At 45.2% G+C, this 23,123-nt stretch overlaps 1 protein-coding gene across 3 annotated transcripts in view; it reads left to right on the top strand.

Moving 5' to 3' along the window:
• Nucleotides 1-23,123, top strand: part of KCNJ6 (potassium inwardly rectifying channel subfamily J member 6) — a 296,583-nt gene that overhangs the window by 58,560 nt on the left and 214,900 nt on the right. For all 3 annotated transcript variants that reach the window (XM_070488863.1, XM_014862033.3, XM_070488862.1), the window contains exon 2: nucleotides 11,909-11,960. In XM_070488863.1, the coding sequence (XP_070344964.1) occupies nucleotides 11,930-11,960 (31 nt within the window). In that variant the 5' untranslated portion in view covers nucleotides 11,909-11,929. The remainder of the gene's footprint in view (nucleotides 1-11,908; nucleotides 11,961-23,123) is intronic.

Genomic DNA, 23,123 nt, shown 5'->3' with positions numbered 1-23,123 from the left:
TATTTTTCCCCTACATGTAATGTGTCATTTCTCTGGACTCTTTCAAGATTTTCTCTAATTTTCAAAAGCTTGATCATGATGTGTCTTTGTGTGGGTTTATCTGGATTTATCCTGTATGGGATTCACCCAACTTCTTGAATCTGTAGGTTAATTTTTTGTAACATTTGGCAAGGTTTCAGCCATTATTTCTCTGAACACTTTTCAATCCCGCGCTATTTCTTCTCTCCTTCTGGTACTCTATGGCATAAATGTTAAACCTTTTGTTATAACTCCACATGTTTCTAAGGCTCTGTTCATTTTTTCTCAGTCTATTTTTCTCTGTTATTCAGATTGGATAATTCCTATTTCCTATTTTCAAGTTCATTGCTTCTTTTTTCTGTCCCCTTCACTCTGCTGCTGAACCTATTGATTGACTTCTTCATTTCACTTATTGTAATTTTTAGTTTTAAAGATTTTATTTGGTTCTTCTCCATGCCATCCACAATTTTTTGCTGAGGCTTACTATTTCTTTGCTGAGTTTTCTTAAAAAATTTGTTTCCATCATGTTTGTAATTGCTTGTTAAAATGTTTTTATGATGACCGCTTTAAATTCTAAGATCTGTGTCATGTCACTGTTTGTCTTTTCTCATTCAATTTGATCTCTTTCTGATTCATGTCACGACAAATGAATTTTTTAATTGAAATCTAGACATTTTGGGTGTTGTGTTATAAGTCTCTGGATCTTATTTAAATCTCATATTACAGAAGGCCTCTGCTGATACCACTTGGGTGGGTGAAGGAGAGTACCACCTCATAACCGCCTAGTGGATGTCAGTCTCCATTGACACCAGGCTTGGGGAGGATGCTTGTTACTGCCACATGAGAATGAGAATTCAGACTCACCATTGGACCTCTGGTGAAACCATCCTGGCTAGGACAAGAGGAGCATCTTGTTAATGCTTCCCATGTGGTCTCCACTACACTTTGAGGGAGTGGCATTTTTACTGCTGAGCGGTAGTGGAAATCTTGACTCTACACTAACATTCTTCTAACACTACCCTGAGGCATTGGGGAGGGCTGCGTCATTACTGCTGAATTTGGAGAGAAGTCCAGGCTTCCCATGTCTCTGGGAGGGCTCGTTACCTCTCAGCAAGGATGAAAATCTGGGCTCCCTGCTCTGTTTTCTCTGACACCACCATGGCAGGAGGTTTGGGGTGCTTTGTTACAGGCTGGCAAGGGTGGTAGTCTAGGCTCCCCACTCATCCTCTGCTCTTGGGGTGGCGTTGAAGTTTTTTCTGTAGTGTTTGGCTGGAGTAGAGTGGTTATTGTCTAAAAGTTTTTTGTCTTCCTAGGCTGCCTCTTTCCTTGTCCTTTGGCTAGAGTTTTTGTCTGTACACATTGACATTTCCAAGTTACCAGCTTCTCCAGTATCCAGTCTGGGATATAAGAAGCAAAAAAACAAGGAACCCACCACCATGTTGTTCTTCAGGTCCCAAGGTCCCTGATTGGTCTGCCTTCTTCTCTCTACTCTTCATGTTTGTTTTATATATAAAGTCTAAGGATTTTTAGTTGTACTTAGTGGGAGGAATAGAGAAAAGTACATCTATTTCATCTTCCCAGAAGCTGAAGTCAGGAAATTAATTTTAGATAGAGAGAAAGAAGAGATAAAAGAACAACATAAAAAGGAGATGGGAATGGTGTTTTTCTTCCTTATCAGACATCTGTGCTGCTGAGAATCAGTTGTGAGGTACCTAATGAAGGGGTCACCTTCTCTTCCCTCACTCCTCTGCCCAAATAGGAGTTCAACCTGAAAATATGTGGCAAGAAGCACATGAAAATGATGTGATTTCTATCAATAAATGTTCCTCATTCTCCAGCCCAGTAAATGTCACATTTGGTTATGAAATGGAATTTTGCAAAATAACACTTTGAAAAGATTCCTCTGACTTAGTATCTTTAATAACTGTTGACACAGATGAGAGGATGAGGAACCACATGTCCTTGTCCCTTATATCCTTCTTGCATGCATAAGAACAAATGAACAAGTCCCTTGCTCTTTGCTACAACTCAACCAGTTCTTGAGGGAGAACATGACAAATTGTCTCAGGGCAACACAACACAGCCCTAGGGGAGGAAGCAGATTCATTCCTGCCAATGGAAACTATAGGCAGAAGTTAAAAGGCAAGAAAGTCTTGGGTACTGAGAAATTGTTTCTCTGGGGAACCAAAAGCCTGCCACAGTACCTTTGCACAGGGCTCCCTAATACCACATTGCATCATTAGACAAACATAAGGCATTCCAGTGACCATACCAATCTAACCATTGGAACTAAGTGACTTCTTCAAATAGGATCAACCTGCTGGGTCAAGTGATTATTTTCTAAACATCTCTTATATGTCAAAGCAACTAACCAGTTACTAGTTATTTTGCCAGTCTGTCCTTATCATCATTCCCAGTTCCCTTCCACCGCTACCCCCATCACCCACCTTTGATTGAATAAAAAAACCTCCATATAAACAAAAACAAAAGGAATCGATGATTTTTTTCCTTGAACTATGACCCTGAAAAAATCTTAGAAGGATTCTTACAGGTCATTTCATTACAATACTGCCTGGAACAGAAATCCTTCTGGAACATTCTAGACAAATGATCAGTCAGCATCCTATGTCAGGAAACTCATGACTGCTCAAGAAAACTCTATTTATTCTATTCATTCTTTAGTTATGTTTGGGGATTTTGTTTTTTATTCTTTGAGAAACAAAGGGATTAATCTTTTTCAGTTTTCCAATTATTCCTGATGTTGTCATGACTATTGACTCTGGCTTGCTCTGTTACTTTGGAAGTCATGGTTCCAAGAATGACAAGTCCTACAACAGAAGTCTGCACAGATGCTGGGGTGCAGAGAAAATGGTCACTAGGAAAGGGGTAGCCAGGGACAATGTTAAACAGGAGGTCAAACCTGAACTGAGTTCTCAAAGACAGGTAGGAATTAACTTTGCAGATGAAGAAGGGAGGAAGAGAGACAGAGCAATGCAATTTGTTCTGTTACCAAAGGGGCTCATTTGGCTGGACCATAGTTTAGAAGCAAGGAGTGATGGGAAATGGGCCTGGAGAGGTAGGTGGAAGCCAGGTCTTGAAGGGAAGGCTCCTGACTTACTATGAAATGGGGCAGAGCTGGAAGTGTAGATCATGTGCCCAGAACTTGGATTGTGGGCAAACCAGAGATGAAAAGCGAAAAGAAGGGAAATAATATGTCATCTGCTTCCTTTCCTCTTGTGAACAGAGAGGGTTTAGCAAAGCTTGTGCCTTGGAGGAAAGTAGGTAGGAGAAGCACCAGCCAGGTAAGGTTTAGGATTTCTGGAAGATAGCCCTGAAGTCAAGAAAAGAGCCTCAGAGAGATGCTGGCCCGGAAGGGAGGCAATAAATTGAGTGAAATGAGACTGAGAGGTGATTCCCCATTGCTTCCAAGACTCAGTACTTTGCCATGGAGTCCTGGGACGCCAGGGGCCAAATCTAACACAGATGCCTCCTGGGAACAGGAATGCCTGCCTCAGAAAAGATCTGTTGATAGTTGCCAGTAGCATAAACAGGCTCTGCATGCTTCAGTTGCCCAGATATCCTCGGTGCCTCTCGGCAGTCTAGGTCAATGCTTTCTTTAAAGGAAATTTTTTGATATGACTTTGGTGATAATGCTTGTCCTATATTTTATGATATTTCCAGGAGCTCTAGGAAAGGAGGAATGAGTCACTCATCAAAATTCCAAGAAACCAACCACACTGGGCATTCATGAAACATTGCCTGGATGTTGATGCAAGGAGTCTAGAGCATAGTCCATGGGGTTTCGAGCAGGGGAGGACACATGCAGAGGTGGGGTTTGGAGAAATTCTGCAGCCCTGTGATCCAGCAGTTTTCTAACTCTTAGACCTGCAGCCTATTCCTCTTGACAGGAGAAGTTGGTGTGCTCAACTTGCTTCCAAGAAAGCACCCAGGGAGATGCTCCAAACCCTTTCCTCTCATCTAAGACTCATCCTGAAGCACAGGTGAACTGAGGAGATGTTAGGATAAGTGCAACCTTGAACCTGATTTAATTTGTTTTTGTAAGACATCCTCAGTGCATCAGGACCCTCCCTAGTCAGGTCAGCGTGGCCACAGTTGGGCATTATAGGGAAGAAAGCTGGTGATGTGTACATAACAGACCTTACAAATGGGGTCTGGGTGAGGCGGCGCCTCTCAGCCCTTTGCCAAGGAGGCCATATCACCAAGAGCATCCTGCATGGCCTGCCCAGTGAGAATTTCACCTTCTCCTTCAAACACTCCCCTTCAGACATTTTTACCCAAAACTGTGAAAACTTCAGATCACCTTGAGAGTCTTTCACTGAGTAAACCAAGGATAAGAAGTACCTATCCTATGTAAAATTGGACCACATTCTGATGGGCAAGTTCTTCATTCTTCAAACTGCCATGTCCCTTGGCTTCCAGGAGAGAGCACACTCTCTGGGTTTCCCCAAGGTGCTCACTCAGCTTCAGGCCTTGGCCCCCTTCTTCTTCCCACAGCTTCAGACATCACCCCAGCTCCAGTCCCAGTCTCCCTCCTGAGCAGCTCAGCCTGGCGCATAGCCTTCCACAGTTTATGCCTTGATTTTCTGAGCTAGCCCTCTGCCACTCTTCTCACACTTGCCTCAGCCCACCTGACACCTGCTGTTCCTCAGGCACCAAAGTTCCCCACCTCTACATGTGCTGCTTCTCCGCCTGGAATATTCTGCTTGCCTCTCCCTTCCCCCATCACCCTCCTTCACTTCTTCACACATTGCACTTCTTCCTCTGTGAGGCTTCTCTGGTTCCACGAGTTAGAACTTCCATGAATTTGACACCCAACTCTACTCCTTACCAGCTTTGTGACCTGGAGCAATTTGCTCAACCTCTCTGTACCTCCATTTTTCCATCTGCAAAATGGAGATGACACTACCTATTTCATAGGCCATTGTGAGAATTAAATTAGATAGTCTAGTAATGCATTTATAGTGCCAGGCTATAATAAATGTTAGAGATTGCTATTTTCATTTTCTCATACCATACTTGCATGCTGACCACTCATTTCCATTAGTTTTTCATTAGGCAAAAAGCTGATCAGTGGATCTTAAATCCCCCGGCCTATATTTTTCAGCAACAACTCAAGACAATATATATGGCGCCATATTATAGGAACACTTACTTGATTGGCCATCTGAGGATGTGGCATTTTCCTTTTCAGTCAGCCCTCAGGTGACCTGCTATGGCATCGTGTCAGGAAAGAGGAAAAGGGCCACAGCTGGCCCATTTGTAGAGAACCCTAAGAACAAGGTGGGAGACTAGGGGTCCCCTGTGGGAGAATTGCGAGGTGAAGTCCAATTGAGGATCTAAGTTCACAAAATTTTCACTTCCAACATTATATAAATGTTCTTTAAATGGTTGTAACTTGAAAAAAAGCAGTTTTCTGATGAATATAAACACACATTTTAGAGAGATAAAAATATCCGAGATGCAAATATGACTGGTTTGAAATACATCAACTATGATGAGTTTTCTCCTCATCCTTCAAAGCCCACTTCTGGGGAGCAGACAGTATGGCAGCCACAGTGCCAAATGTGCAGACCTCACTCAGCCCCACCAGCTCCTGCCCTCTGTGTGGGAGGGAGCCCCACGCAGCACAAAAGCACCTCCTCCATGCTCTCTAGAAGTCTTGCAGTCATGAATCCCTCTCTCTCCTTCTTTCTCTCTCTCTCTCTATAACACACAAACACACAGAGTATCTTAGTCCTAGCTCTGAGCCACAGTCAGACTGTTACAATTGCCCTCATTAAAAATTCCTCTGTCATTTCAGACAGTCAGCGAGAAGTATATATCTGCCATGGTCCCAACAGAAAGCCACCCTCTCTTTACCTGAAACAGAGTGTGGACATAAATCACACACACACACACCCCCCAAGGAAACCACTGAGCGGTTATTTACATTCCCAGACATGGTAGAGAGAAGACAGTCAGACGATATGAAAATGAAATACCCACTGCCCCAAGGGTTAATGCTCTACCCAAGGAGTTCAATCTGATTTTAACAAGGCAGTTAGGATTGTGTTCAGCGTCTGTGGGCATGTTTTGCTCAAACATGTCATCACGATTCCCCCAAACTTTGAATTTTTCTCTTATCCCATTAATTATAAGTGGAGAGCCTCCTAGAGCAAAAGAACCCAGCTCTTCCAAGAGGCATGCCAAGGTTCCAGAAGCTTGTATTCTGATAGAGGATGTTGGAAATGGGAGTGTGCAGTACCTGGTCACAAGCTGTTGACACTCATGATGAGTAGTCCTCGGGGAGGCAGGCAGCCTTGGGTCATCTTAGATTCAGGGGAAATTGCTCTGTTATTTTTGACACAAATGCCAGAAGTCAGTATTTGCCCTTGAATAGCAAGAACAGGCTGTAGCCCTTAGCCCCCACACAGCAGCCAAAGAGAATAATGATTACAAACACACACATGCACACAGATGTAACACTTGAGTGTATTAGTCCACATTTTCTCATTTGTTCCTCACAACAAGCCTGTGAATGAGAGGATACAGATAGACACCATCTATCCCACTTTACAGATAAGCAAACTGAAGCTCCCAGAAGTCAGTTAGTATGTGATAAAGAAGTGGTAAGGCTGAGACAAAACCCTTCTAGACACGGCTTCCTTCCAGACTTCCCATCCTCTAGACTTCTCTGTCTCTTGCTCTCTCTCAAAATAATAATAACATCTAAGCAGCACAGACAGAGGAAATAAGAACGACAAATTCTCAGGTCAAAGTAAGCTCCTTTCTCCAGACTGGTGAGAGTCCCATATTCTTGGTTTTTCTTTTTATTTTGCAAAGAGAAAACAAGTTGATTATCTCAAACATCAAAACCCTTGGCACCCGGAAGAAAGATATTTCTTAGTGAAAGTTCTTGAAGCAAACAAGTCTTTTTCATCTTAAAATATCACCACTACTCACACTTTCTCCCAAACTAAGAGTGTACAGGCAGCCTCTTCCTGTGACTGACTATTGCTGGTGGCCCCTCAGCAAACAGCAAACCATGTCTGAAACGAACGGACCGGGAAACTCGCCAAAAAAAGTAAAATTTCTCATTCAGGCCCATGGGGCTTTTCAGTGGCAGAGACCTCTGGTCTACCAGGCACTGCTTCCCAGCCATGATGGTGGTGTCAATGGGAGCCCCCAGATGAGGCAACTGGGAGGCAGGACTTGGCTTTTCCGAAGGTCTTGGAAAAGGGTACACCCATAATAAATGATGCAGTGTAATATATGGACACATTGGAGTATGAACACATCTAGACATAAAACTCAGGAAAGATGGTCAGGAAGAGCCGGGTAAAACTGCAGAGACTGAGTGGTATCCAGCAGAGTTCTTAGAGGTGAATTTGGAGCACAAGGAGGAAATAGAAATAGGGATGTTTAGGCAGAGGGAACGGTGGTTGCCAGGCAGGAAGATACCTGTAACCAGGGTGTGAGTGAAAAAGACAGAGCCATTCAGATAACCAGCCCTGGCCAAAAGACAAGGATCACATGCTTACTTGCTAGAGAGGGACTGAAAGATTTCAAACAGGGGATGCCTAGGTCAAGTTTGCATTTTAGATGGATCCCCCAGGGTCATTTCAAGATAACTCCTCAGTGTTGCGGGTAAGACTGGAGGCAAGTAGAAGCAACATCAATAGTCCCTTTAAAAGACCACAGCTAAGGGAGGTCAGATTTAAAATACGTGAAATATCGGAAGTGAGAAAGAAAAAGGAGGTGAGGTGTCCCACATTTCTGGCTTAGGCACAGTGTGTGTGGTGATCCCATATACTAAAGACAGAGAACGGAAGAGGAAGCCCAGGTGTGAGCGGCTTGGGCAGGGGGACCGGTGGAAAGTGTGTCAGGAATAGAAATTAGCTTTGAACATGTTGCTTTGGAACACCCATTGAGCATCTGGGTGGCGCAGTCCAGTTGACAGCAGGAGGTCAATGGAGAGGTCAGAGCTGGAGATACAAATTAGGAAGTCATCAGCCGTTTGTGGAAATTAGAAACGTTGCTGTGCGTGAGACTGCTTGAAGAAGGAACACAGAGAAGGCAAATCTGGGAAACTCCAACAGCACCAGGATTGCTGTATGAGAAGTCCTGTCTCAATATGCTTATGTACAGTGGACCCTGAGGTTTCTGGCAGAGTAGAGGTTGTTGATAAGAGGAAGAGACCAGCTTGGTGGAAATTCCTTTCCTGGCATGGGCTTCAGTTTCATCAACTGCATCCCTGTAGGGTTGGACTTGACATCTCTAAAAGAATCTCTTCCAGGTTTAATATGCTATAATTCTAAGTCTCTTCTCAGTACTTTAAATCCAATAACCAGCAAATTTACTTTGGAGGAAACTCTTGGCTTCAGAAAAAGGAGGAGAATTTTCTTGGGATTGAGAATGGCATGTAAATGCTTTATCGGGGACGCATGCCATGCGATTGCAAACCTCAACTTTCTGATAATGAGGGAAGGACATAAGGAGTTTAAAGGCACCTCATAGAATGACTAAACTGCTTACAGAAAAACATGTGCCATTTCCACCATAAGTTGTGAGATATATGAATCAAACTAAGAGAGCCAAATTTAGGATTTTTAAGGGCCCCTCCCCCTTAAAAATCCCCTTCAATGTCAGAAATTTTCACTTAACTATGGGGAAGAGAAAAATGCTGATACAGGCTGTATGTGATTTCTCCAGGACTAGGGTACTCAACACATCTGAATAAAAATAGCTGCAAGGACCACCCACCAGCGTGACTAGGGTACAAAAGGTGGCAGGGTCCTTGGGTCACAAGAGGTAAAGTAGGGGACACACACACAAGAAGATGGACAAGCTTGACAAGGCTTTGTAAGGATATAATGCTGTAATCTGGGAGCATGTGACTTGGAGAATCTCATGACTGGGGCCATCAGAGGAGAATGATCAGAGTCTGTGATCCAGAGTGAGGACTGATAAGCGCAGAACCAGAGACTGAAAGGGAAGTAAGTCACAGACAAGGAGAGAGAGTGGAACCAGAGGGGCTAAGCCAGCAGCAGAGCTAGGCTAAGAGGTGAGGTGGAGGGCCAATGATGGAGCAGGCAGAGACAGAACGAGGTTCCCACAGGTCAGGAATGTATTTCACAGATTTCTCACCATGGAGTGGCTTCTGTGCTTGAATTGTCACAAACCACTAGGGGCGACTCATCTTTGAAGCAGTCTCTGTGCACACTCCTGTGAACTATTGTTGCTATGATAAGTTCCCCTTTGCCTGTTTGATTTTCTCTGCTATACTCTTAGCCTCTCCAATAGCCCTGCTGTTTCTCTGCATCTTGACATAAACCACATGGCAGGCTAAATATCATGGGTTAAATGGTAGATTATGGTTCCTTGGCTCCTTCTGTTCTCAAGGGCAATTATTAGTTTAAGTAAGAGGCAGCGCCTTGATTTCATTGCTATGAATAAATACTGAGCTTGGGAAAATCCAGTGGACTTGTGATGTGCAAAGCTGTCTGTTGACACTCCGAGCAGACTCTCTCAGTTTGGGAATAGTGGCACGAGAAGGATGAATAATGATTTTGTCAACCGTACTTCAACACCCAAGCCATGACACAGCCACTCAGGTGCTAGCCAAGCTGCTGGAACGTGCTCAGCACTATACTGTGGCCAACGGGAAAAATAAATGCCACCTTTGGCTTCTAAGAACTGAAATATTGATGGCAGAGGAGCTGGAGCACAGCATCAGGAAACTAAGAGTCGATGACATACTGACGACATGTGAAGGATTGCTGTGGTTGTTCATACACAAAAGGTCAGAGAAAGGAAAATGACAGCATAAAATAAGAAGATTCCGGTTTTTTGCATATCGGTTTGGCAAAGATTGAGGGAGAAAAAACACTAATGCGATTGGCAGGTTGGCAAGAATGTAAGGAAATACACACTTTTATACACTTTTGGATCCAAACTTCAGGAGCAACAGCTGAGCAATGTGTGTCAAAATATTTAATATTCCTACTTTTTGACCAAATCGTGCCTAACCCTAAGATTTATCCTCAGTTAACAGGACAACTGCACAAAGATGGGAGTTCAATGATGCTCATCACCACGTTTTATAAAACAGTGGAAATATGTAAGCAAATTAAATGGAATCTGGTTAAGGAAATTACGTATAACCCGTGCTGAATGCCATGCAGTCTTTAAAAAAGTGATGATATATTCTACCTCTAGTGACAAAGAAAGATGGATGACATGGTATTAAGTGAAAGAGCAGCTTATAAAATTGTATGTAGAGCCAGCCCTGATGGCCTAGTGGTTACAGTTCGGCATTCTCACTGCTTCAGCTGCCAGGGTTCAGTTCCCGGCCACAGAACCACTCCCCTCGTCTGTCAGTAGCCATGCTGTGGCAGCGGCTCACATAAAAGAACGAGAAGGACTTATAACTAGGATATATAACCATGCCCTGGGGCTTTGGGGAGAAAAAAAAAGTGGAAGATTGGCACCAGCTGTTAGCTCAGGGAGGATCCTTTCTTGAAAAAAAAATTGTACGTAGAGCACAGTAGTCCCTGCTTAGCAATAAGGGAACATGCCAAGAGCCCCAGTGGATGCCTGAAACTGCAGATAGAACCAAATCCTATATAGACTATGTTTTTTCCTATACATAGATACCTACGATAAAGTTTAATTTATCAATTAGGCACAGTAAGAGATTAACAATGATAACTAATAACAAAATAGAACTGTAACAATATACTGTAATAAAGGTTATGTGAGTGTGGTCTCTCTCTCTTTCTCGCAAAATATCTTATTGTACAATACTCATCCTTCTTACCTGTGATGGTATGAGGTGATACGATGCCTTCATGGTGAGATCAAGAGAGGTGGATGACATACCCATTGTGACACAGAGTTCTTTTCAGACCACAGTTGACTAAGGAAAGGGGCCTACTGTATAAATGCTTATATTTATAAAATTGGGATCATACTTCCTTTTCTGTATTTATTCACAGGTATAGAAATGGGAATAAAAAGTTGTTTACCAAAATATAACAGTAGTCTCCTCTGGGGGTGGCATTATGAGAGAACTGTATTTTCTGATCTATAATTTTTTAATATTTTGAGTTTTTGAGTAGTGAACATGTATTAATTTCATAATCAAAAAACAATAAGGCTGAAAAAAAGTAAAATAATAGTGGCCAATGTTTCAGTTACTACACCTGTTAAGAACCCAAAGAAATTGAAGAGAACTTTTCAGTAGAGATGACCATTATTCTTAATACGTCCAAAGTAATTTTTTAATTAGGACAGATTCAACATATGCACCTATCATTCTGGCTCTCAAACTCAGTGGGTTATAACTTATAAACTGATTGAAACAAAATATTTTCTGCCCCAAATAGAAAAAGTTATACTCCCATCAAAAGTGATGACCTTCAAAACACTCCAGGAACTCACAAAAGTAAGACAAAGAAAAATGCACAAAATCTATTTAGCTTTTAGGAGAAAAAGAAATCAAATGATGACAAAAATGTCAGCTCCAAAAATACTGAAAAAGCTTCAACAGGAGAAAATAGGGAGTAAAAGATTGGCATATGGATGTCAAAAATCCAGTGTCAAAGAGGTTTTGAGAACGGGTCGTGCGTCACCAATTATATATATCCAATATCAGTGTGACAACGCTCATTTCCAAGACCAGTGGCAAGTTTTTTAATGTCCTAAAAATCTGTTTTTGGAGACTGACTAATCATGTAGCTATAATGTGAGACTTTTAAATTCATTTCATCGTTGATAACCAAATTCTGACGTAGGAAAAAGAAGGGAGAGAGAGCTGTGACAGTCCCACTGTGTCAATTCATATCTAAGATGTGTTTTATACATAATTGTCTTTTCTTCTCATCTCCAGAAAAAGCACAAAGAAGAAAACATGACGATGGCCAAGTTGACAGAATCCATGAGTGAGTAACTTGAAATTTATTCTTTATTTTTGGTTTTGAAGGAAAACTGCAAAATCTTGCAAAAACCACATCCCCCTGTGATTATCCAGTCTCTCTCTTTCACTCTTGCAATAGCCAAGGTTTATTTAACACATACCGCATTGTGTTGATGTTACGTTATGCATTATTCAAAATTCATCTTGTATGGGGTCAAATTCTGTCCTGAAATTGTTACCCAAAGTATGGAGCTGAAGAATCCAAATGGATTTTGTTTGTAACACTGCCCTGGGGGTTGGGTTCCACAAACTTGTCTTGTGAGACTTGTCAAAGTCAGCTGAAGTTTTATGTGTAGATATTCCATAGGCTGGATAATCTACAGAGAAGAAAAAGTGGTTTATCATTGTTAAACCTTTTAAGTGTAATTCAGAAATTTCAGATAGAATTATTAAAAAGATGGAGTGCTTGGTGGGGCCATCCCCATGGTGTAGGTAAGGGAAAGGATCTTAGAGTCATGCAATGCGTTCTTCTCAGACCTGGAATGAAATAGTGAGGTTGCCGATACCATTGCAAAACTGACATGCTTGTGTTGTCATTGTAGGACACTTGGTCCTGTCCAAGGCATCCATCAGACATTTGGTCCATGTCAAAAGGTCTTTAACATTTGGTCCTGTCCAAAATGTCCACAAGCATATTTAGTCTATGACAAATGGTTTTGGACAGGCCAAATATCAAGGACCTTTAGGTGTGGACCCAATGTCTCCAGGGACTTTTTGGACAGGATCAAATATGACCAGATATCAAGGACATTTTGGCATGGACCAAATATGCTCATGGACATTTTGGACAAGACCAAATGTCAAGGACATTTTAGCATGGACCAAATGTCTGCTAACCTGGACAACACCAACTAATTCACAATCCACAGCATATTAGCAGATTTAGTTCTAATCTCTAAATCATAAGTCACCAGTGCAAATAACCCACAGGTTCTCTGAATGCTAGAACGATCAATGGCTTGGAACCTAGCATCATTGTCAATGAATAGAGTCTGGACTGTGTGGATGGGTTAAACTAGATAGTGTTGCGTGTGAGTTGTGATGCTAACAGTTTTCACAATAAGGCTCATGTTAGAAATTGATATTCTAGTTCAGTGAACATTTTTTTAACTCACCTGAATTGTATTAATTGAATTAAGGGCACTATAAGAGATCTACTGGTCAATATTTCCTATAAAGGTATTTTAGTTTTCCATCTCTATTGGATTCAGATGCATTTAAATCAGAGCCCGTCACTGGATTACTGATTGGTTGGGTTTAGGTTTCAGGTTCGCCTCTGCAAGAATGCTAATGACTTTGATGTATGACTCCATTGGCTTAATAAAAATCTGTCAAAATTGAGTTCCAAACCCTTGGGTAGATCAAACGGTACAGAATTCTCTTAATTTGCTTTGTCTTTATGGAAAAGATCACATAGACACGTTCAACACACAAAGAAATTTAAAGTGTGAGAACAGACCTTGGAATCAGACCCAACATCTCAATTCACCAATTCTTACAAAGATAAAGAAATTACAAAATATAAGAAGTGCTATAATTCTTCTAGGTGCTTGCTATGGAATATTAATCATGTGGTCAACATGAATAAATGTTTCATCAAAAGTAAATTCATAAGTAATGTTATATACAACTATACATTCATTGTACATAAGAAATCTACAAGGAAATAAACACAATTAAGGAGATTCTATCAGTAGGCTAAGCAAAGAATTAACATATAATCACTACACAATAAATTTGATGGGAATAGCAAATGCATGACCACTGGAGAAAAGGGACATAAACGGAACCACAAATGCCCAGGGCACAGTGCACTGAATGGGTTTCCAGAGCCAGTAAACACTTTACTTGTTAAACTGCCAAGCAAAACCCATCTGATTACTAGAACGTCTCTATGTTTCACTAGAACTGATATCGATTCTTGAATCACCATGGGGTCCAAATGCTGTCGATGGCTATTCAAGTACCATAAGGCGGATGGGGTATCTTCTTCAACTTCTAGAGCAAGGATGAGGAGTATTTCTTTCTATCACATTCCATTAATCAACCACCTCAAAAAAATCAATTTTAGTTATTTTTTAAAAAGGCAAGCAAGAGACACAAAAATAGTAACAGGTTTTTTAAATGTTTAACTAAAAACAACTTTATTTAATAAACACAAGATAATACTTCAAAATATTTTTATGTCACATTGTTGAAAGGAGAAGGGGACGTGATATGGAAGGGAAAAAAGCAGAAAAAGGTAGAAAAACAGATGCAGAGGAAGAAATAGAGAGACAGCAAAAATACACACAAAAAAAAGTACATAGGAAAAAACGTATATGAAAAAAGAGTCAGAGAAGGAGCCATTGAGGAGGAAAGAAAGAAAATCGCAAGGAGCAAAGAGAAGACAGAGGGAGGTTGAACAGGGTCTAAAATTAGTAAACTGCACGCTTGCATTTACTGGCTGCGGACTTTCAATCTTCCAAAGCCTATTGATTTTTTTCCACCACCCCCTGACATTTTAATCTCTGTTTGCATCTTGGAAGTGGATATTTTCATCCTTAAACCTCCAGAAAGGGACAGCCAAAAGCCCCACGCTGGAGGGAGTTACTCTGAGCTTGCCCGTCAATAACCAGCACTTTATTACCCCATCCGCTAACCGAAATCGAACTGAAAGCCTTACCCAAGTGGAGACTCCTGACCTTGTCTATAAATAGATGTATGGTGACCCAAACAAGGAAACCGAATCCTGCACTGTGCTGTCATTAGAAGTGACATATCAGAGCAGGCGGGCTCTGTCCTGGCCACTTGAATCGAAATCGGTGACAAATAGGAGGTGTGCAAGTAGCCCGGGGCTCTGGAATCATGGTCTGGATGGGGTAGCTTTGTAGGCTGTTCTTACATCAATTTCTGTAGGTCATTTACTTCGTGGTCATTGCCTGCTAATGTGTCATCCTGCAGGCCCGGGAACGTGTCCAATGCAGCATAGGAATTCTCTCCACACAGGTCAATTCAGGATGCGGATGATAATCAACTACCTGGCCTCATGCCTGGTGATGGAGTAGCAAGGGTGGGACAGGTAGAGGGGCTTGGCTCTGATGCCTTCTCCCGGCTGCAAGGCCCCTTCTGGAGGCCCCCTGCCCAGGGTTCTGCAGGGGTTCCTGGAGTGGCACTTTTGCCTCCTTCTCCACATCAGTCGCATGTTTGCAGTGCATCACTGTAGTGGTAGATGGTGGGCCCCTGAGGTGCATGTGCCCCACCCTGGCTCACTGTGAATCGCTGTGGGAGGAGTTGATTCCCTGCACGACGGTTGCATTCTGTTGTCACCTGTCCAGTCTCTCTTGGGCACGCATGGCCCAAGCTTTTCCTTTGCCAGCCAGAGAGTATCCCTTCCAGCCTTCCCCACCAGTCACCCTACCCAGGCCGTCCCTGTGGTTATCACCACATAATACATCTACATGAGAAAGAGGAGTTACTCACCATCATTTTCAAACAAACAGCAGAAGGGCAGCTGTACCCTGAGGAGCTCCAGGGTGGTCCTTTCCTAGTCAGGGCAGAGGGAGTGGGTCCTGGCTCCTCCCCCTGCCCAGAACCAAGGACCTGTCTGCTGTCTCAGGTCTTGGCTGTCTCCTTCGATGTAGAGGGAATTCCTCCTATGATTAAAGAAATGGCTCAAATTTAGCCCAGATTTGAAATGTCCTAGTGTCAAATGAAATGAGGAGAACCAATTACAATCCCCACACATTAAATTAGCTCCGTGAAAGCACAATGGTTTTTTAATCATTTATCCCCTCCTTATGGACCCGCTATTATAACCGGCATTGTGTTAAGGCATGGAAAGATAAGAAAACGAGGTTCCTGCCCACACCATGTGAACGTTTTGGGGCAAAGGAGGCAGGAGACTCAGCTACAGCACAGAGAAATGCGCTCTTTCAGAGGCCGCCTGACAAGTACTGCAGCTGGAGGCGCATGCCCAGCAAGACTCTCCTTCCATGGACTTCCAACGTGGGCGTGCACCATAAATGCACCCAAAGGATGCAGAGGTTCCACCAGACAGCTGAGGGGAATGTGAGGGCCAGGACCCAGGACCCAAGACCAGCATGGGAAGGACAGAGGTGTGAGGACATGGCGGGCTGGGGGAAGAACAGAGCATTGATGACAGCAGCAAGGAGCCGGGGCAGCAAGACTGCAGATAGCTGGGCACAGAGGCAAGAGTCAGGTCACAGAAGGACCAGTGTCCCACTTGGGTTTTCCTGTGGATGATGGAGCAGCACTTAAAGTTTTTAAACAGATTAGCATTTTAGAACAATCACACAAAGGCCTCATGGGGCAGACCTTAGGTTGGGGCAAAGTGGACGAAAGCAGCCAGGAGCTGGTACAGCAAACGAGCTGGGTGCCTCGGAGAGCCAGATGAGGGTGCACCTGAAATGCGTGAAAGAGGACCAGTGGGATGTGGTGGAGATGGGAAGGAAGGTCGTGGGGATGCCCCCCATGCTTTGAGCCTAGTGGAAGGGCATGGCTGAAGCTTCCAGGAGCCCCCAAGGCTGGAAATGCAGGTGGGAGGCAGGGTGATTTGAGGGGCTGATACAATGGGCTCGAATTTGAATGCATTGAGTTGAGGAAATGCACAATGGTAGGGTACAGGCTTCCATTGTTTGGAGTCATTTTTAGTACTCCATCAGCCCACCTTTATACAGAGTCACCCACTCTCCAGGGTGCAAAGGGAGCAGGTGTGAGGGTATCGGAAGGAGAGGCTGGTCACACTGCGGTAACAATAAAACATCTCTGCAGCTTAACACACACACACACACACATACGTGCATGCATATATTTATGTCTCCCTTGTGTCACTTGTCCACACTGGTCAGCCACGCATCAGCACTTTGAGATCACCCTGGGTCCCCAACAGTCAGAGTCTTCATCTCCACCTGCTTTTTCATGTCCACTGCAACGGGGTGCAGAGAACGTGGCATATTGACACTGCACCCTAAAGTTCCACCCAGAAGTAACACATGTCACTTGTGCTCTCATTGCATTAGCCAAGACAAGTCAATAGCCACGCCTGCCTTCCAAAGGTGGGATGTACACTTCTGTCCTGTGTTGGGAAGGGGGATGTAAGGTGAGCTGTAACCAGAAGACAGAAGGACTGAACTGCGTGCTGGAAATGCCAGGAAACCACACCGGGGGACAGAGAGACAATCCACTTACTAGCAACAGCAGGGGAACACCACCACCTCTAGTTCAAGGGGGTGAGAGAAAGTAAAAGCTTGAAGCCACAGGTATGACTGCTGCCAGGGATTCCTCCTGAGGCTGAGAGGAGGGAGAGAACTATCGTGGCTTCTCCCTTCCCTCTGACCTCCAGGCTCCCAGCGGAGCCCCCGTCAGCTCAGCCTGTCTGGAAGTCAGCTGGCAGGGGAGCAGGAAGCACAGCCAGTGGGGGCCCCTGTGATAAAGAGCTGAGACGGGCAAGTGAGGCAGTGGTGTGAGGTCAAATGGGCCAGGATGCGCCCAGGGAAAGCCAGAATAGTCCACGAGGGCGTGAATGACCGGCCCTGTGGCTCCAGAACCATCCCCTAAGAAGAGGAAGCTCAGGCTGGAGCAAGCAAGACAAGGAGCCCAGGAAAGCAGCTATCAGAACTCTCTCTGGGAGCCCATTTGTCCCACAGCGTTAGGGTCCCTGACAGTGGGAGAGCTGAAGCACGAGACCCTTTCGTGTGGAACCCATGCGGTCTGTCCTGCTTACTGGGAATTATCCCCACGGGGAAAATGCCCACCCACTCTCTCAACACACTGTCGCCGGTGCTCACTCCAGGCCTCTTGGGCAAGGTGTGTGGGGTTTTAACACAACATAGCACACTTTTGCCACCCCCTCCCACAATAGGAAAGGACACTAGTCGCAGGTCCGGGCAGATGTGGCACCCAGGCTCCGACTCTGTTCATGGCTGGTAACAGACCCCGAAGCTGGACTGGGAATTAAGGGCCATGGGGACCATTCCAGGGAGAGCATGGCTATTCTTTCTACGGGGTCGTTAGGGAGCTAAATGACATTTTATCCTCGGGGACTAAAGCCACACGTGGTCCACCAGATGGTGCTTTTTAAAACATACCTTCTCCCTTCCGATAAAAGTCTAAATACACTCTGAATACAGAATTCTGTCTCTCAGGCTCATGTTCACACAGGTGATCACAGCATCATCTCAAAAGCAACCCGACTAACAGTCAAACTCATCGCTCTTGGCTGCTCGGTTGCTGCCATTACAAGACCCAAATCATCGCTCAGGCACCTCTGATTGTTATCTAAATGAGCTCATCGGTGACAAAAGGGAAACAACGTCTGGACCCAGGGGCAAAAGCTCACTTTAAGAGGGAGTTTTCGGGTCTTTTATTATTATTATTATTATTATTATTAATTATTTTATCGGGGTTGTATTGGCTTACAATACTGTGTGAATTTCAGACGGGCATCACTATATTTCAGTTTCTGTACAGATTGCATCGTGTTCACCACCAACAGTCCAGTTTTCATCCATCATCATACATCTGTGCTCCTTTACCCTTTCTGCCCTCCCCCGACTGCCTTCTCCTCTGGAAACCACTAGTCTGTTCTCCTTTTCCATGTGTTTATCTTCCACATGTGAGTGAACTCATATGGTATCTGTCTTTCTCTGTCTGACTTATTTCACTCAGCTCCATCCATGTTGTCGCACTGGCATGATTTTGTCTTTTTCATGGCTGAGTAGTATTCTTGAGCCCCGGGACCCTGTCCCTGTCAGCTCCTCCTGGTAATGTGCCTTTGACCTTGCCTTGCTGTCTTCTCCTTCTCCCTCCTGTCAAGGCTCTCTTCTGGTTTGCCCTCCTCCTGGATAGAGGGCATGCGTCATTGTGATCGCCCAGTATCTCTTTAAGGTATCTCTCCCCTCCTTTCACATCTCCCAGCCTCCTTTGCACTGGAGTGCAAACCTGAGTCCGTGAGCCCCTCCCACCTATAGGTTGTCTGATACCGATGAGCCACAGGGCTGGGTCCAGGCCAGCACTGGTACAGACAAAAGTAGCCCCCTTCCCTGACCGAGCTGCTCTGCCGTGTGCTCTGGGAATAGGTTCTGGAAGCCCAGCCAGCAGGCTGGTTCTCTCATTCTCCCACGACTCCGTCATCTTCCTTAAGCATCCCCGTTCGCTCACACTCACCAGACTGGCTCTGTCATCTCGACTCGTAACTCTGACTGACGCAGCCTCCTTTCTGTGCATTCTTTCCTGGGCTATTTGCAAGACGAGGGGAGGGAGGCACAAGAGTGGATGCCAAAAGGTGCCAGCTTGGAGGGGCAGCAGGATGCAGATCTTTGCAGAAGATTGTGTTGCACATTTGGTCCCCACACGTCTATCATTTCAGTCCCACCATTAGGCAGACAAGCTTCCTTTGATCCAAAGCAGAGGAGAGCCAACAGGTTCTCTCCCGCCTGTGCTCCTCTGAAAATCTGTTGTTTTTTCACCATGCTTGTCCTTACTGGAAAACATCTTTCAAATTCCAGGATAACTGCTTCCTGGTTGAGTTTCTTGGTGGATGTCTTCAGTTGGAGTCAGAGATCTTGGCTCTGAGGCTGACGGGCCTGTATGGACCATAATCCTCCCTCAGCTTAATGGCCTGAGCCACATCTCCTTGGGGGTGGGCTTCATGCCCTGCCTGGTCACCATCTCCTCCCTCCTTTGTCCCTCAGGGTGGGGACTTCCTTGCTTCTATGCTTTCCATTGGCTGCCTCCTGCAACCCTTGCCCTAATGGCCAGCTCCGAATAAGAATCCAATTTCTTCTCTTGCCATTTCCAAGGCTATCATGTACTGGTAGAAACACACAGAATGTTCAAAGGGGCAAAATAAGTAGGTAAATTTCAGCTTAGGGTGCCTGACATTTGCGTAGGTTATTACTGGTCTTCATGCACACGGAATAGGGCTAGATCTGTTTTCTCAAACTCATTTCCCATCCTTCTAAGATCTTGAAGATCACTTTGACCCCCACATTCTGATGAATGTCCCTGACTTGGTTGGTGAGAAACTCATCTCTGACACCCACACCTTCTCTCTGGCACTAGGAAGATCTAGATGGGATTTCTCAACTTGGGCACAATTGACATCTGGAGCTGGGTGATTCTTCATTGTGAAGTCCTGTGCATTGTAGGTTGTTGAATAGCATCCTTGACCTCAATTCACCAGATGCCAGTAGCACCTGCCTCCAGTTGTAACAACCAATGCCTTCAGACATTATTAAATTTTCCTTGGGGGGGCAAAGTGACCCTCTGCCGAGAGGTTGGGAGTGAGGGAGAAGGAAGAAGGAAGGCTAAGCAGATGCTAATCATTTATTTTTCTGCAGCAATGGAGGGATTTGCTAGTCAATCGCAGACCCTCCCGAAGCTTCGGTCTCCAATGTCAGTCCATGCTATGGCCTCCCACCACTACCTGCTTAATGCAGGAGTGGTCAACCTGAACCACACCTGGCGACCACCAAGAGAGTCGACTGCCTCAGCCACCTGACTTTGGAGACAACCAAGCCATTAGTATTTCTATTTTATTGATGATGCAATTGAAGCTCAGAAAGATGAAGTGATTTTCTCCTGTGGTTGTGTTCAAGAGGAGAGGTGGAAATACCACAAGAGCCCTTGGGACTGGCAGAAACAGGAGAGGTGGGATGTGGGTGGGGAGAGGAGACGGAAGCTGGTGGGAGCGTCATTCTTTCCACAACCGTAGTTCTTAAGACCTGCCCAATGGCTTCCTCAATAATAATTTTTCTTGCTCATTTTGGCTTTCTGAGCCATTAACAGTGGAAAGCCCAGCTCTGGGGCAGCCACATCCTCTCGGACCTGCTTCACCTGGTCCATTTGCTCCCATCTCAGGGACCACCAGTGTCAGTAGCATTTCACTGGAGTGTCTTCCTCTCTCATTTGGGGTCACAGGGACTTTGGTCCTTCCTGGTTTTCCACTCCTTTTACAGAAGGCAATTACATGCAAAGCGGATGTTGAAGGCATGAGTCACCGTGCTACCAGCCCAGCTTGGCAACCTGGAGGCAGCCGCCCAAGCCAGGCTGCCACCACTATCCACTGGGGCGATGAACTCCAAAACCCTCTGTCTCTCTGTCTCCATCAACCCCCTCCCCCAGCCCACACAGAACTCGGCAGTAGGCGGGGCTCCTCAGGCTCTCTCTGCCAAACCAATGGAGGAGCTCAGGTGACACCCCAGGGCTGTGGAGGAGCCCCAAGTCCCACTCCAGACCCAAGTGCAGTGCCACCCTCCAAGCAGGGGACACAGCACCCAGAGGGAACGTGAAACATGCCCACCCCGCTTGCCTTTGCTCTAGCCCAAAGTAAAAGAGTAAACAAACACATTTTTAAACTCTCGCCTCAGCCTTCCTCCACCAACTGCCACCCGGGCTCACTGTCCCTCCCCTCCCTCCTCCCACAGGCTGCCACCTGGCTCTGAGACTCTGCTCCACCCTCCCACCACCTGCCACTGTCCTTGTGATCCTTCCACTCCCTCCTCCCACCTCCCCCCACCCTGCATCCACAGACCACTTCTCCGTGCCTCTGGGAACAACAGGTTTCATCAAGGAAGACAGAGAGGGAACAGGAAGATGTGCCCACAGGGATGGGGCAGCCCCAGAGTGGACTGGGGGATGGAATCTGTGCCCTCAGGTTGCAGAGAGCAGGGTCCCCTGCCCAGAGCTGTGGCTGTGAGAAAGGCTGGAGGGTGGGGGACAGATGACCACCTGGGCAAGCAGGTGTGGCCAACCCAGGGCAGGAGAATGTGATGTGCACATGTTTAGGAGGCGCTGAGCCCAAGCTAATGCCCTGGAGATGTGAGTGAGCAGATGGCGGGAGGGAGCAGCCGAGAACACTGAGTTCTGAAGCCTCGAGCTTCCCAGAGCCGGCACCGGGCTGGAGAAGGGACCCTGTCTCCCCCTCCCCGCAGCGGAGCACACAGGTGTCTGTTCAGACTTGGGCTGATGCGAACCCCTGGTGGACGGATTTGCTTTTGACCCGGTGCAGCCCTCTTTGCTTCATTTATATTCCCAGCGAAAGGGAACGGATCCCTTCAGGGGATTTTCCATCAATCATCTGTCACCTACTTGTTCCCTTGCACAGGGCTGCTGTCCCCTCCCGCCACCCCAGCCCTGCTCTTCCTCCTGGTGACAGGTGTGTGAGCTGTGACAGCCCACGGGCTCACCACCCCTCCCCGAGCCCCCCTGAATTTGGGGATGGGAGGCTGGCAGGGGAAGCACCCCGGGTTCTGGCGCTGGGGACGGTTAAAGCCAAGCACAGGTGGGTGGTGTTGGGGGAGCAAGTCACTTCCCAGGCTCCACGGAGTCTTGGCTTCACCAAGAGGAGAGGGCTGGGGGGGATGTGCGGTGGTGAGGACCTCGCTGCCTACATTTCTTGTGCCGTTCTGCTTTGATTTCATCTCCCTCACAAGATATTAAATTTCAGGCTCAAAGGCGTTAAACGGGGAGGCATCTCAAGGTTTAAATATTGACTCAGAGAATTGCTCTGCAGCCCAGACCTGCATTCGTAAAGGTTTCTACACAATTAACAGAACATCCCCGACATGCATGACAAGTGCAGCCCTTCTAGGGAGAGGTCTGTCACTCACGGTGATCCTCTGGGGGTCTGCCAGCAGCCACTCAGCCGCCTCCCAGCTGTGAGCCCTTCTTCTCTGAGCTTCTGCAACTGAGCGTAACAACTACCTGGCCGTGTTTTGATAATATACATAAAGCTAATGCATATGTATATACAAATTAATATGTATATTTATGTACATAAATATATGTAAATAATTGCATTTGAGTATGTGTATACACGTATAGGCTAATAGGTTCATGGAAGGCTAATGTGTATATATATAGAATATATATTCACATACTGAAAGCTAATATATAATACATGTAAATAACGTACATGCATATACAAGATAATATGTATATTTATGTACATAAATATGTCTAAATAATTGCATTTGAATATGTATGTGGGTGTATAAGCTAATAGGAATGTTGAAAGCTAATGTATATATAGAATATATATTCATGTATAGAAAGCTAATATATAATACAGATAAAGCATATAACATAGCAGTTGTCCCATATGAGGCACTCAAAACCAAAAACA

The sequence above is a fragment of the Equus asinus genome, chromosome 18 (genome assembly GCF_041296235.1).
Source record: "Equus asinus isolate D_3611 breed Donkey chromosome 18, EquAss-T2T_v2, whole genome shotgun sequence".
In the NCBI taxonomy this organism is placed as follows: Eukaryota; Metazoa; Chordata; class Mammalia; order Perissodactyla; family Equidae; genus Equus; species Equus asinus.
Note: the sequence above shows the minus strand (reverse complement) of the source record. Positions and strands in the feature narration are given on the sequence as shown.